Genomic DNA, 15,580 nt, shown 5'->3' on the forward strand with positions numbered 1-15,580 from the left:
TTCTGAGGATCACTGCCTCTCAGCACTGAAAGGCTGAAACCCTCAGCAGCCAGGGTTCCAACACAAATAGACTGGACCCTCCAGACCCCCTGATTTATCCCTCTGGATACATCCAAGGACAAAAATCCGGGTCCTTTTTAGCCAAGTGCTGCAAGTTCTGTAGGATGAACTTGAACTTCAGTGAAAAGAAACTCATAGAAGGGGGTTTTTTTTTTTGTAACTACTCAGCCAGAGCACGAATTTAACTGCAGAATTGCCTCACTTAAGCACATCAGCACATAAAAGCCAAATGTGTTAGGGCTTGACATTTGAAAGAACTGGAAAAACGCAGGTGCTTGGAAATTGCTGTGTGCATTATCCTGCTGCTCCAGCTCCCAGCCAAGTTGTCTTCTTTTGTGCCTGGAAGTGCCTCATTGAGTGCAGTTAACTTGTAAACCCCTTTTGTGACTTGTAATGATTTTTTTTTTAATGCCTACATTTGAAGAGCAGGGATTAAAATACTCTCTTTATGCTCTGTTTCTGTCCGTGATCAGGTGGCTGAGCTGAGTGAGCTTAAATGGATTGGAGATCTGCCTCTCCTCAGAGTTTTAAATCTTCTAAAAAACCCTCTACAGGTAAGCAAGAACCAAAAATGAGAACCTAAACGTGATGGTTTGGAGCACACCAGAATCCTTTCAGCCTCAGTTTCTGTCTCTAGAAGTGGACAGGTCATTTGTCCTGAGGGATCAAAGATAATTCTATCCCGACTCATGTGATTTCCAAATTTTGTATGAATTTTACAGTCATTTCTGATGGCAGAAAGAAGAAAAATATTAAGACTTTAATTTTTTCTTGTAATTGCCGGGTTTTTATTGGTTTTTATGAGACTGGTCTGACATGGCACACAATGAAATTAGCAGGGAAAAGTACCTGAAATAAACTTCTCCTGGATTTCCATAATCTGAAAGGCTTCTCCTGCTCAGATGTCCTTCTCCTAAGCAAAGTCTGATCATGTCCCTTTTTAAATTCCCATCTTGGCCTTGTGAATATTGTGGTTACAAACTTTTGAACAACTCAGCTCCCACTGAGCTTTTGAAGGGTCAGTTTGGGCAGTGTTTTGACACCCTTCAAGGTAAAAAACTTTTATATTGCAATGTATTAAGGCCAATTTAATTTCAACCGATTGGAATGAAATGCTGGCTGGGTGAAATTAAGGATTTTTTGTCAAAATGGAAACTTTGTCCCTCAGGAACAAGGAGAGTATTGGCTCTTGGCGATTTTCACGTTGCTCCAAATCACAGAGCTGGATCTTAAGAAGGTTTCAGTGGAAGAAAAGGTAAGAAAACATCATTTCATCGTGGAATTTTTCTAAATAAAGAAGATAAAATCTGTGTTTGCAATTGTAGGAAACCTCCTCCCCCAAAACCTGCCTTACAGAAGTTCTGTTGGATTAGAAACCTTCCCCTGTTGTGGTGCCTTAAGTGGAATTTAGTTGCTGCATGTCCTGTGTGGGCCCAAGCCATGCTGGAACTGCTGTATTTCAGGGAATTATCCTTTCCAAATGATCCCTTCAGGAAACCCATCACTCCCAACTTTATCTGTATAAATTTTGGAGCTCTTTAGTGCCAGGCTCTCTTCCATCCTGAACACACAGACAACGATACCAAAGTGTAATTTACCCCAACTACCCAAGGTGTTGATCTTATTCTTTGTCTTGTGTGCCAACCTATTTTCCTCTCAATATAATTTTGAGTATATTAAAGAAATTTTTCCTTCTCTATGGACTGTAAAAGTAAACCTGAGTGACTGGTTTAGACCAGCATTTCACTTCTGAGTGAAACTATCTATTTCACAAAGTCCTCTCCTCATGTGATTTTAGGCTGCCTCCTCTAGGCTCAGGAATTTGGAGGCACCAGCTCTTCTGTCTCACTGACACCAAATGGATGTGCAGGGATGTGGGTTGGATCAGGAGTATAGTTTGGAAGTGGAATTCCTACTTGTCCAACTCGCCACGTTTGATTCTCACCGTGGAATAGTCTTGCAATAAAAGAACTGAACTTCCTCCAGGGTACCCTTGAGCAGCTGATGTGCCCCAGGATGCACCCACCGTGCTTCCAGCCACTAATTCAGAGCAAAGGACCACATCAGAGCTAAAACGAGTTCCCTCCTCCTACTTTCCCCCTGAAAAGTGGGGACATGGAGCTCTCAGTACGGAATGTTTCCCTGTTTCACCGTGCTGCTGGCTAATACAGGCATGGCTGCCACACAACCATAGAATTCTAGGCTGGAAAGGACCTCATGGTTTATCTGGTCCAGCCTTTTTTTGGGAAAAGCACAAGATGGTCCAGCCAAATCCTACAAGTGACCAACATTAGGGAATCCACCATTTCCCTGGGGAGATTATCATGGAATCCAGAATGATTTGGGTTGGAAGGGGCCTTAAAGCCCATCCAGTGCCACCCCTGCCATGGACAGGGACACCTTCCACTGTCCCAGGGTGTTCCAAGTCCCATCCAACCTATTCCTGATTATTCCAACGGCTGATTGGTCTCACTGTGAAAACTTTATATCCCATTGGAATTGTCTGGGTCGTTCTTAACCTATTTCTGAGTGTGTAGCGTTAATAACCCCCAAAATGCACAACTCATTAGTGGTCAGCAGAGCTTCCAACAGAATGGATGGAGGGAATCCTTGGAGTCTGAGTGCTCTCCCTCCCAGGAAAGACAGGAAGGCATTGTCAGGAGTTTGCTCACTTTGTTAATGCCCGTTCTGTTCCTTTTCCGATGAATAAACGAGTGGCTTCAGTCCCCAAGGGTTTGAGTTTGGCACCTTCCACCAGTGCTGAGAGGATGCAAATTAATGGATAATTAAAACCTAAGCGAAATTGCTTCGCATCCTATGTGGCATCCTGTTTTCTTCCTGGGAAAAGGTTGAATATATTAAACATGGTGAGCAGTGTCTGGCTGCCTTCCATCCACCTCTCAAATCATCCTTCAATCCCTTCAAAAGATTTCTGCTCCCAGCCAAGCCCAGCACAAAGCCTGACCCTCAGAAACACAAAGCCATCGTTATTGCTGGTGATCTGCCAAGCCTTTTGCAGCTGGAGACAATTCCATCACTTCTCCCCTTCCTTTTTTCCCCCCTAAACTGTGGGAACAGGTCGCTGCCGTGAACAGATGGGACCCTCCTCCAGAAGTTGTGGCTGCTGAAGATCACAGGATTCATGTTTTGTCCAACATTCTGCAGCCCCAGAGAGTCCTGGACAGGTGAGTTCATTTCACAGCTGCTCCTGACGGTGGCACTCAAGTAAAGCAGAATATTGTCCCATTCAGAGGGACTTTTTTTTTTTTTTTTTTCCAAGGAGAACTCCTGCAGGATTCTGTCAGCAGCCTGGAAATGAGGCAAATCTGATTTGGTTCACATTGATTATGAAATGAAGCTCATCATTCACCTCTAAAGTCTGAGACAGATTGTCCACGGCTCCACTCCCTTTCCCCAATCTGTTGGAGCAGATGGTCATTTGCACCACAAATGAGAGATGCAAAATTCCTCTCCCTATCCAAAGGCACCGGAAAAATCCCTGGAGGCAGCAGAGAGCTGGAAAACTTCTCCTTCCCATTCTGCTGATGCCTCCTCTCCCCCTTGCTGGAATCCTGGTGGGATAAAATGATTTTATTTGGGGGCTTTGGGGCACATTTCATATTCATAAGGGGAAATTTCCGAGTTTTACTGGAAGGAGGAGATGATGCCAACTTCCATTAAAAGCATGGAAGGGAGAGGCAGGTGGATGCTCTTTTCCCAGTGTCACCATTCCCGTGCCAGGTGACTTCTCCCAGTCTCGTTTCTCCTCTGAAAAATGGGATTTTTGCTGCTCTGCAGTTGTGTTGAGATATTTGAGGAAATCTTGGAAAATTCCTTGATGGAATACACTATAAATATATGTGGATTATTATTGTGTTGGCTGCAGTGGGCACTGAGATCAACCTTTGTGCCCCACACCCCGCTTTGGTGCTGAATGCATTCAGAACTCAGTAACCTGATTGAAGATCCAGGATTTAGTAACTCAGAAATGTGTATTTTTTATTGTGACTCTATTTTCTGGGATCATCCACAAAAAACCAGGAGCCTTTCCAGTAGTGACGACAGCTCTGGGAATTCTTAACAGCCTATTAAAAACAAAACCCCAAAGATTAATTTATTTATTTTTGCAAGGGTGGAGATTCCTTAAAATAAAACACAAAATTGGCTTATTTTTCTTTAACAAAAACCAAACAAACCCTAAAGGCATGGATTCTTTCCAGGGCTGTGTTTAAATATTTGCTCAGTGGATGTTGGATGTGTGTCCTCGTTGCCGGAAAGGAGGAATTCTGCCTCGTGCCAGAGGAGCTGTGCACACAAACACAAAAACATCAGCCCAGCCTTTGTGGGACTGCCCCAAAAATCCTTAACGATGCCTCCAACGCTGGCCCGTGCTCAGCTGGAAAGCACTCAAGAGTCATTAATGAAATCTCCCTAATGATGATGCATTAGTGCCTTTTCCACCCCTAAAATGCTTTTTTTTTTTTTTTGGAACCAGATTGGGGGAGTTCATTTGCATCTCTCTTTCTCCATGAGGTGATAATTAATTCTGGCTTAGTGATATCTTTATTATCCCAAACAAAACCCAAAAACAAAGCAAAAGGTTCTACTGTTGCCTGGCCTGCAGGCACAAAACATTGAATTTCCAATTCTTTTCTTCTCTGTCTCTTTGTGATTTTCTCTTTAATTATGTGGTAACACACCAGTGAATATTATGGGTATTTTCCCCTCCCAGAAATGCAGGTGACATTTGAAAATGTTGCTCAGAGTGACAACAGCTACAATTTAATAGCAGAGGCTTCTCCAGGCTGTTGGGCCAGGACAGGAGGATTTTTGGAGCCTGTCGAGGGTGAATCCATTCAGAGAAGAACCAGAGCGTGATTCTTTTTGACAATTAAAATAATTAAGCATTGGAACAATTTGCCAAGAGTTCTCCACAAGTGGAAGGTCTTTAATTAAAATATGATTGAATGGAACCCCAGGTATGAGGCTGGAAACAGGAACTGACTTGAGGAATTCCTGTCGCCTCGGGATGAAGGGAGGATGATTTAGATCATCAGAATAGTCCCTTTTGGCCTTAAAATTTATTAATTTCTCACAGCAATGCCCACAAAGAGAAAGAAAGTTGAAAACGAACCCAAAACTCTTTTCCAGAATCTTCTTTCAAGCTCTAGGAACCCCCAAACTTTTAGTTTTGAGAACCAAGAAGTGATGATATCATGGAAGACAGGATTATGGGAATGTTCTCCCTGATCTCCTGATGAAATCGTAAATCCCAGGAATTTGAGGACCTGGGGAATTCGAGCAGTGGGAATTTATTCAAGGGGATTTGAATTTTGAGCGTGATCTTGTCGAGGGATGATGATTTATTGGGACATTATTGGGTGGAACACTTCCTCGTGGAAGGAAAGATGCCAGAGGAATTCTGCATTTTCCAAGCCTGTAACAGCTTCTGTGCAGGGAGAAGGAGAAAATTCCTTATTATAAGGACTGAGGAGGCCCTGGCACAGGATTCCCAGAGAATTCCCCATCCCTGGAAGTGTCCAAGGCCAGGCTGGACAGGGCTTGGAGCAACCTGGGATGGCGGAAGGTGTTGTGAAGGTTCGGAAGGAGATGGGCTTTGAATTCCCTTCCAACCCAACCCATTCCATGATTTTATGTGGTGAACAAAGGTTCTGCCTTCCCAGCCCTGCCCTGCCATGATTATTCCCGAAGGGAATGAACCTGAGCAGGAAAAAAACCCTTTCTGCAACATCCTGATCAATTTTGAACCCTACTCACTTCAGCTTTCTTCCCACCTCTGAAATGGTTCTTTTATATTTTTTTTAATTTTTAAAATGCATTTATTTTCTTAGATTTTTTTAAAATGTGTTTTTACCTTCTGCAGGATTTTAAGGCATTGTGCTGATGAGCTTTTTGTGCTAATTATGTCCATGTGGCCTGCTGGGTAACAGAGCTGCTTTGCTGCTCCTAAAATAGGAGGAAAGCCATGACTTGGGAATTCTTTTCCTCTCTGTTTGTATGGGAATGTTGTCCTTACTTCTTACAGAATGAGTTATTTGTGAGAGGAATGGTGAAAGAAATGTATTCTCTTTTCAGGTGTCTGTTTTAAATCCCATTAAATGGACAAAGAGGCAGTTTTCTTCCACTTCAAATTTAGTTAAAATTATTAATTAATTAAAAATCACTGAGTTTGGAATGATTTCAGTTATTTATGACCTATTTCCAAGTGGCATAATCTTAAAATTGACCTGAGCGCCCACAATTCTATTTTTAGCTGCCTAAATAAATTGCTGGATACTCAAAAGTGCAGGAATCCTCTTCATTCTCCTTATTTACAGCTGGAAGTGGAAAATCCGAGGATCTAATCCTCAGCTCAGCATGGAGAAAATGGAGAGATTTGTATTTTTGCAGCGCTTTGGGTCCTTTCATTGGGGTTTTATTTGTGTTTGGTGGAGTTTTAAGGATCTGAGTGGGGTTTTTTTGTGTTGGATTGAAGAATTTTTACACTTTCACCTGGCACGGGACGTGGAAGTCAGCGAGGTCGTGCAGGAGAGTGGCAAAATCTGTAGGATTGAGTCCAGGTTTATTCCAGTTATCCTGCTCATTCAAATATTCCCATCTCTGGAAAACTCCTCAGCAAATCCCAGCCCTTTAGGAAAGGCTGGAGATCAGAGAGATTGGAGTAAAAATGGCATTATTCCTTCTGCAAAAGAGGCCTTTAATGCAGATTTTCGTGCTGTTTTTATATTTAGAGCACCTCAAACCCAGCCCTGAGTTTTGCCTACACTGTGAACAACAGGAGATGAGTTGAAGTGGTGATAAAATCTCTGTAAAGGTTTATAAAAAGTCGCTGAAATTTGATTTTTAGGTGATTTCATGCCCTCTGGTTTTCCTTTCTTGTAGCACTTTGCCTGCTGATGATGATCCCTACCCCATGCTGGTGTTGCTGGGCCCTCTGGTCTGTGGGAAGAGGGAACTTTCTCTCAAGATCTGCAGACAATTCAAGAATTTCTTCAGATTTGGGTAAGTTCTGCTCCCTAAATTAAAAAAAAAAACACCAGGGGACAAAGGCTGGAATTGCTGCTGGTTTGGTTTGTGGGTTTTTTTTAAAAAAAGAAGGTAAAAACAACCAATAAATGCTCATTTTGCTGCGTTTTCTCTCTTCCCAAGGCTTGACTGCCTGAAGTCATCAGTGAGAGAAAAGCTATTGAAATTATAAAATCCTTTTCAATGGTGAACAGAAAATAGAAACAAAAACAGAAACAAAAACCAAACCAACAACAAACAAACAAAAAAAAACCCCAACGAAACAAAAAACAAAAACCATTAAAAGCCCCAAAAAGCCAAAACAACAACAACAACAAAAAAAAAACAACAAAAAATTCCAACAAAAAACCAAAAAACCCCAAAAATCCTGAAAAAAAAACCCAAACCAAACAAAAAAGACCACCAAAAAACCCCACAAAAAATACCCCACAAAAAACCAAAAATGGGATATTTAGTGCTCTTTTCATTGAGCTCTTCTATCTGAGCACCTTTCAGACCCCACCACGTGCTGGGAGGACAAATCCTCTCTGTTGGAAAGGCCTGGATTAGGATCCTTGGTGCTCCCTGGGGATTTAGGGGAGAGAAACTCTTCCTTTCCAAAGGAAGTTCTGGCTGGCTCAGTTCAATCCCCACCGTCTGATACCTGGTTTTAGGTTTGCAAGATGTTCCTTCAACCCATCCGTCCCGTTTTTCCCAGTTCCTGATTTCCATAGGTCCCATAGAGCCAGCACTGCTCTGTGTTCCCTTAATTCTCCATTTTTTAATTGCACTTTATTTTTTATTGCATTTTTTTATTGAATTCACCCATTCATTTTCTTTTCTTAAGGAAAGACCTGTTATGTGTCTGTAAAAATCCCTTTTTTCCCTTTCTTTGGAAAAAAATCCCTTTCTTCCCTCTGCTTTGAAAGGCTACTTTGGAAATGACAAAATAAATTCAGCACCAATTGAAATTTTCCAAACACTCCGTGAGGGGATTTTTTTTTAAAGCACTGCTTTTGTATTGGGTGTTTTATTTCCTACAACTTCCATGCATGAGGGGAAGGAAAAAAATAAATAAATAAAAGAGAGACAGAATCTTAACAGAGCAGAAAATTGCAACCATAAAGCAAAGTTGTATTTTAATTGTTCGGAGGGGTGGGGGGGAGATTTCAGCGATTTTATGGCTCGCACTTCGAAATTTCAAACATTCTGCTCATTAAAAATGGATTTCATGCAAGGTACCCTGGCAGTTTGAATGTAAACATGGCCTTGCAATTAAAAAGGGGGTTGAAATGTATGCAAGTGTTGCAAGAAACGAAGTGAAATTGGCCCCTCCAACCATCTGGCTCGTGCTCAGCAGTGACCTTTAAAGCTCGATGTGTTTGTGTTACCTCGGAAAGAACCAGGGGGAATTTCGCAGAGCCCCTGTGCAACTCGCTGCTCTCATTTGCTGAGGAAAAAGTGCCACCCTCTGACGCTGTCACTGAATTCCTCAATGGTTTCCAGCCCAGCTCCCTGGAATAAATGAGCAGAAACGGCACCAAACAAGGAGAAAAATCGGATTTCCAAACAGCCGCTGAATACTTCAGTCTCAAATTGCTGCCTGCATTAACTCACCTGGTTTTTTGGGTCGGTTGGGGTTTTTTTTTGTGGTGGGTTTTTCGTGTTTTATCCTGGTGGGGAGCTCAGGTAGCTGAGGTTTATCCTTATGGGATAGCAGGGATTTACTTTTCCTGCCTTTTATCCCACTCATCCCCTTGGTTCCAGGATTGTTTCTCCCCTTCCCGTTGGGGGTGTGTTTAAAAATTGGACTTTAGAGCTCTTTCTTAACCTCACAGTTCAGCCCAACTCCCCCTCTCCTTTTCCACATTTAGGATTGGACTTTATATCATCCCCAAGCTGACAGAAGTGGGGAAAAAATGGATTCATCATTTCTCAGTTCCAGGCTGCTGTGACAGCTTCAGTTCAGGCCATCCCGGGCTGGGGGGGATTTATAGCCAAAATATCACCTTACATTTAACTTTTTTTTTTTGGTGTATTTCTGGGTTAATCTTTCAAATCTGCAGCATTTTAGGGGTGTGATTTGCACCTTTTTATATTTCTCGTATTTCTTTGCTCCTTAAAACACAATTATTTATAGTTTCCCTGCTTTCCCTTCCCATTCCTAGTCCATAGCTGCTGCTGTGATTGAAAACAGGTTATTTCTTTATTATCCCATCAATCTCCCAGGCCCTGCCACACCACCAGGACAGCTTACTTTGGGGAAGAAAACAGACTTGATTATTATTTCATTTCTCAAGAAGAATTTGACAAAATGGTGAAAGGAGTAAGTACCTGACTGCTCTCCTTGTAGCTATTTCCTGCTCCCACAATGAACTCAACTTCTCCGTCCAGGCCTGATTTATTTTAGGTTTTATATTAAGTTTGTGCCTGGGTGTGAATGTTTATTCACTCACAGTTGTGTTGTTTAAGTTCACAGACAGAAAGCACAAATTTCTTTGTGTATTTGTGCTGTGTTTTCTGCCATAAATGAGTTTCTAGAAACCAATAAATGGGAAAAATGGTCAGGGGGGAATATTTAAATAATAGTATCATGTAGAAACAAATTCATTTTCAGACACAAATATAGTGGGGCATTTCTTGGTTTTATTTTCTCAACATTTTCCAGCAACCTTGTGGGGAACTCCTTGGAAATTGAGCAAATCCCCCCTAAAGGAGTGGAGTTTCTCTGGAGGTTTTCTGCCTCCAGCTGCTCTTTTTGATGCCTTTTGCTGCCTGCAATAAAACCTTGCCTTGAAAAGCCACAGCAGAGCCCATTATTTGTATTTATACAAAGGGGGGAGCCAGCAGAATCTGAAACAACTGATCTGGCCCTTAATGATAGCAATAATCAAGGGGTTTCATTTTAAAAGCTTTATAATAATTTTTATAATTATTATAAAATAATCTGCTTCCATCTCTCCAGGGCTGCAGTTTTCAGGTTTGAACTTCGAAATGCCTCAGCCAATTCCACATTCTCCTTGCCAGATGTGTTGCAGTCCTTCCTTTTCCATGGAATCTCCTGTTTCCCATGGCCTGGCCCTTGGAATCTCCTATTTTTTACATGGTTTGATGTAAAATCACCAGAAGGATGCCCCTGGCTTTGGATTTTCCTTTGCAGTGGGAAGGAATAACCCAGGAATGTTGTCAGCACTTGGTTCTCAGGATCCTGGAATTTGATTATCCATGAACAAGCCCAGCTCTGGGTGCCCTTCTCTGTTAATTTTGGGCTCTTGCTGCCCTCAGTAATGCTGATTTAAATGGGAAGAAACTTCGTAGGGAGAGAAAACAAAGAAATCCAGAGTGATTCACTCATTTAAGGAAGTTGTTTCCCTGGAAACATTTCCTTTGGCATTATCCTTGTTCTGAATTTCAGGGAAAGTTCCTGGCAACCTACAAATACAGTGGCCACTGCTATGGACTGGGAAGAGACACCGTGGAATCCATTGCCAGGGAGGGGCTGGCTACCTGCATCCACTTGGAAATAGAGGTGAGGATCACCTGTGCGTGACCATTTCTTCATGGGATGTGGGACAGGGTGAGAGGGAACAGCCTCAGGTTGTTCCAGGGGAGGGTCAGGTTGGATATTGAGAAAATTTTTTCCTGGAAAGGGTGGTAAAGGATTGGAACAGGCAGTGGTGGAGTCCCCATCCCTGGAAGTGTTCAAGAAACTCGAGGATGTGGCACTTGGGGATGTGGGGCAGTGGTGGCCTTGGCAGTGCTGGGGGAATGGTCTTAGAGGGCTTTTCCAACCTTGGTTTAGTCAGAAGGGTCCCTCTGTTGGTTTATTTTTTTTCTCAGTTTTAAATTTCTGGCCTATTTTTTCAACCTTCAGCAGCCTCATCTCCCCACAGCACCCCCAGCACTTCCCATTCCAGCACCCTCAGCTTTCCAGCCATGAGCTTCCCACCCATCTCCACCCTACAGCAGGACCAGTTCCACCCCTAAAAACCTGTTTCACCTTTGCTGATGAAGCCACAGAGGGTTTGTGCAGCTCTGAGGCGATATTTGGGGCAGAACTATTAAAAAACGCAATTTTTTTGAGGGGGTGCTTTTCCCTCGCTGAGATTTCTCAGGTGCACGTGCACCAGTGGAAGAATCTCAGAATCTGGGCCATGCTAGGAAACTGAGCTACAAAGTGTCAAAACCCATCTCTTGGAACCCCAAAAGCTGAAGGTTTTAGCTAATTTTCTAATTATACTTCTCATTTTTAGCTAATTTTCTAATCATGCTCCTCATTCTCTTAGATAAACCTTTACTAGCGAGGTGAGGTGACAAAAAGGAAAGACTTGCTGCGTTTCCATCCAAATTATTCCTTCAAAATGAGCTCTAGCCAGGGCAGATTCCAAAATGGGAGACTCCACAGAGTGCCTGGAATGTGGCACTGACTGAAACAACAGGGATAAAAAGAAATGCAGGAGACTGCAGTGCTAACACAGGATCCCTAAGCTGAGCACCCTGATCAAAACCTGACACTAAATGTCATGAATGACAGGACGATAATTTTGTTTGGGAAACCAGTGATCAAAAAAACCCCAATTTTCAGCTGAGTACCTTGGCGCTCACGAGGAGTTTGGGCCCAAAATAAATCCCTGCACATCCGCTGGCTTGCACGTAAATGTACAAACCACACAACAGCGGCTCCTTGCTCAAATGAGCAACAATTTAGTGCTGCAATGCAGCTTTTAAGTGCCTGTGGCTCAGCTGATATTAAAGAGCAAATTAATAACTTCATCTCTGGGTAGCTCCATCTCCTTTTTCCCCTCAGTTTTGACAGAACTGTGAATCACCCTCGGTCTCCACTGATAGGCACAGGGTGTGTTCGTTGTCTTGCCAGGCAGCCCTTAAATTTACAAGGCAAGAAAAATAGGAGATTAAATATGATGGACTGGGGTGCCTTTTCAAGCTGTCAATTCCTCACCCAAGCAGATGTGTTATCAAATAATTTAGGAGAAGGAACTTAATGGAACGTGGTGTTTATTCATGAGGAGCTTAATCCAGCTCTACAGGCACCGACCGTAACTTTTCCTGGGAATTACCAAAGCTGCTCTCGTGGACAGGCAGCTAAAACCCCTTTGTCACGGAAGTTTTTAGATCACACAGGAATTATGCAGAGTTTTGTATCGCTGAGGGCTCTGAGAAACAATAATGGTGAGTTATGGGTGGGGGTAGAAGGTGCCGAGTCCATTATCTGCTGCAGGGCTCGTAACAAAAGTGATTTAGCACTATTAAAAGGAATTTTAATTGTGGGCCGTGGGCTGAGACTGAAAATTTAGAGCTGTTCGTTGCCTTTAATCTAGAGCATGTCGGGCTCATAAAAGAGACTGACACCAATTTTAAAAGTTAAAATCTTGCTGAGCCTACACTTGGAGTCAGAGAGGCTGCTACGAGTCTGACCCTCACTTCCGTGTTGGATTAAACGTTTGCAGTGCTTCCCCTTGGCTCTTGGAGCCACCAATGCCTGCAGAGCAACTTCCAACCAATAATTCGGGATAAACACAGAGAAAAAACTCAGCTGCAAGTTCAACAAACGCTCAGTTTCACGAGAACTCCTTGGTTTTCTGCTCCATTTTCAAGGGTGTTCGTAGCTTGAAAAAAACCTACTTTAAACCCAAGTACATCCTGTTGGTACCAAAGGACAAAGGAAAATATGAGCAACATCTGAGGAGGACAGGATTGTTCAGCAGGCCAGAGATTGAAGAGGCAGTGTCCAGAGTGGACATGTACCTCCAGATAAACCAGGATCTCCCTGGATACTTCGATGCAGTCATCAACACGGGTGAGTTAATTGCTGGATGGGATTTCCTTTGGGATAATTAGGAGTTGAAGATGGCAGGTGGTAGACAAGAATCCTTCTCTAGTTCATTCTCACAAATCACAGTGTGTAGAGGTGATTTTTGGGGGTTCACAGAGCGCTGTGGTGTGAGATAGTGCAAGTTTGTCCACGTGGCATACAGAGCTCACAATTTAAATATGGCCCTAACGAAAGAAGCCGATAGGAAAAGATTTAGGTGAGTGCAGAGCCTGAACTTGAGCTTTTCTTGAATGTGCTGGTTATGAAGGTGAAGGTTTTTTCTCTCCAAGAGACGAGCTGGACAAGTTAAAAATGTATTGCTGTGTCAAACTCGTGTGATTTGTGTCTTTGCGCTGACGGAAAGTTGGGTTTTATTCCGTTTCTTTTCTCTCTGTGCCATGAAATGCATTTCCCTCTGTGCAGATGAGCTGGATGAGGCATTCGCAGAGCTGAGCCTCCTTGTGGAGGTCAACCTGGGCTTGAAGCCACCTGGGATTTTTGACAGCACTCAGGACATCAACAGCAGGGCAGGTACTGTGGCTGGCAACTACTGGTTTTATCAGCAGAATATTCCTATTTGTTGTTAAAAGAGTTGAAATCTGTAAATGATGCAGCCTGGGAGACCTGAAACCTCCTCGAGCTTCTGTGCAGTGGCTCTCCCAGGCTGATTCCTCGCTGCAATCTGGATCTGTCATGGAGATCTTCCCAAGTGCTTTACATCCCTGAGGGTGCCCTGAGGCAATAATATGAAAAGAGTGAGTGCCTGACCCTTCTGAGAATGGATTTGGGCTCTGGATGGAGTTCCTGACCCTCCTGAGGATGGATTTGGGCTCTGCATGGAGTTTTCTGACTCCTCTGAGGATGGATTTGGGCTCTGCATGGAGTTCCTGACTCCTCTGAGGATGATTTTAGGTTCTGGATCCCCCATTCCAGATAAATCCTGAGTGAGGGGTGCCCATGGCTGAACTTTGTGCCTCCCAAACTCGAGCAACAAGAAACTGGGATGGCACCAGGACTTCACTTGACTCTTTTCCCCAGGATAAGCAGGAAAACCAGGATAGGAAGATGAGAAGACAACTTAAAAATCCACTCCAAGTGCTTTTGGGGTGAGCCACTGATCCCAAACGATCTGTGGTGTGTTTAAAAGAAGCCTTTTAGCGCCGGAATGGCTGAGGCTGGAGCCTCGTGGCCACTTCCAGCTGATCCCAGTGCTTGTTCTCATTCCTGCTTGTGCAGTTGTGTGTAACTTGGGCCAGGGAATGGTTCCACCCAAAATTTCATGGAATTCCTGAGTTGGACCCACAAGGATCATCCAGTCCAACTCCTGTCCCTTCACAGACACCCCAACAATCCCAGCCTGTGCATCTCTGGGAGCGGTGTCCAAACACTCCTGGAGCAGCCTTGGGAATGCGCCCATTCAGTGCCCCACCATCCTCTGAGGGAAGAACCTGTCCTAAAATCCAGCCTAAACCTCCCCTGGCACAGCTCCAGCCAGTTCCTGTCCCTGTCCCAGGGAGCAGAGGTTGGAGAGACCCCGATGAGTCTCCTCTCAGCCTCCTCCTCTCCAGGCTGAACACACCAAGCGCCCTCAGACCCTCCCCATATGGATTCCCACATTAACACAGCAAAAATAAACCCCAAAACTCCCCAAAACTTTCAGACAGATCAATTCCCTGATCCTAGAGCCATAGAATCAGCTCCAGGAGGGAAAGGGAGGGAGAACTTTACTGGGAAAAAACAAAAGAAACCAAACAAAAAGACATTATGGTAAAAAGAGGATGTGCAAGATGAATTAAAAAGCAACTCATTCCTATGAACTCTTCCCTTTGACTCCAGGATTCCCATGGTTTATGGATGTTGGTTCCATTTCAGATCCATTGGAACAGGGTGGAGAATCATTCTCCTAAGGACCACACAGCCAATATCCACAGCCTGTGTGGCTCAGGAAGGCTGCAAATAAAAGTAGCTGAAAAAAGGGCAAAATGTCTGAAAATTTTAATAAAGGATGCTGCAATATTCATCAGTTCATAATTTCAAGTAATTTTGTATCCTGGAAGAATTAATAATATTCATTTCCCAGTGGACACAGGAAAAGCTCCTGCACACGTTGTGGCTTCTCAGAGCTTCAGCAGTGAGGACTTTTCTGAAAAATCTTATTTAGCCTTAAATTAGGTAGATTTTATTTTAATTTCCACAACTCCCATGTTTTATCTGAGGTGAAAAAGATGATTTCCTTGCCTTATTTGCTATCATATTGTATTTTCCTGCCTTAAAAACTCTGGGGATGTTTTGTCTCGAAGGCAACAAAACCCCACCAAACCCTACAGAGATGACCAGGAAAAGAGAAAAAAGGAGGAAGATTAAAAAGAAAAGGTTTTTATATAATCCTGGTATTTTTGAAGATAGATTTAAGTATCTGAAGCTCCTCTAAAGGACTTTTTATTCCTCAGCTGCTCTGAGTTCTTTCAGTGAGTGACTTCTCCCTACAGAAATGTCATTAACACTGCAAGATTTTGGTAATTCTGCTCATAAAGTAACTTTTAAATTTACTGCACACCGTTAAATTCATTTAGAGCCCCATTTATAGGTGTTTAAATAAGTCTAACTATCCTATTTCTAGAGATCCTTTCTTCTCGTGGACTGTGGGAAATAATTTATTTT

General features: G+C 43.1%; 1 protein-coding gene across 4 annotated transcripts in view; it reads left to right on the top strand.

Annotated features, from left to right (window-relative positions):
• The window catches only part of LRGUK (leucine rich repeats and guanylate kinase domain containing), a 40,465-nt gene that overhangs the window by 12,042 nt on the left and 12,843 nt on the right, over positions 1-15,580 (top strand). For all 4 annotated transcript variants that reach the window (XM_048302405.1, XM_048302404.1, XM_048302406.1 and 1 more), the window contains exons 8-15: positions 534-614; positions 1,229-1,315; positions 3,139-3,245; positions 6,964-7,083; positions 9,316-9,412; positions 10,502-10,615; positions 12,703-12,904; positions 13,343-13,450. In XM_048302405.1, the coding sequence (XP_048158362.1) occupies positions 534-614; positions 1,229-1,315; positions 3,139-3,245; positions 6,964-7,083; positions 9,316-9,412; positions 10,502-10,615; positions 12,703-12,904; positions 13,343-13,450 (916 nt within the window). The remainder of the gene's footprint in view (positions 1-533; positions 615-1,228; positions 1,316-3,138; positions 3,246-6,963; positions 7,084-9,315; positions 9,413-10,501; positions 10,616-12,702; positions 12,905-13,342; positions 13,451-15,580) is intronic.

This window comes from Corvus hawaiiensis, chromosome 4 (genome assembly GCF_020740725.1).
Source record: "Corvus hawaiiensis isolate bCorHaw1 chromosome 4, bCorHaw1.pri.cur, whole genome shotgun sequence".
Taxonomy (NCBI): domain Eukaryota; kingdom Metazoa; phylum Chordata; class Aves; order Passeriformes; family Corvidae; genus Corvus; species Corvus hawaiiensis.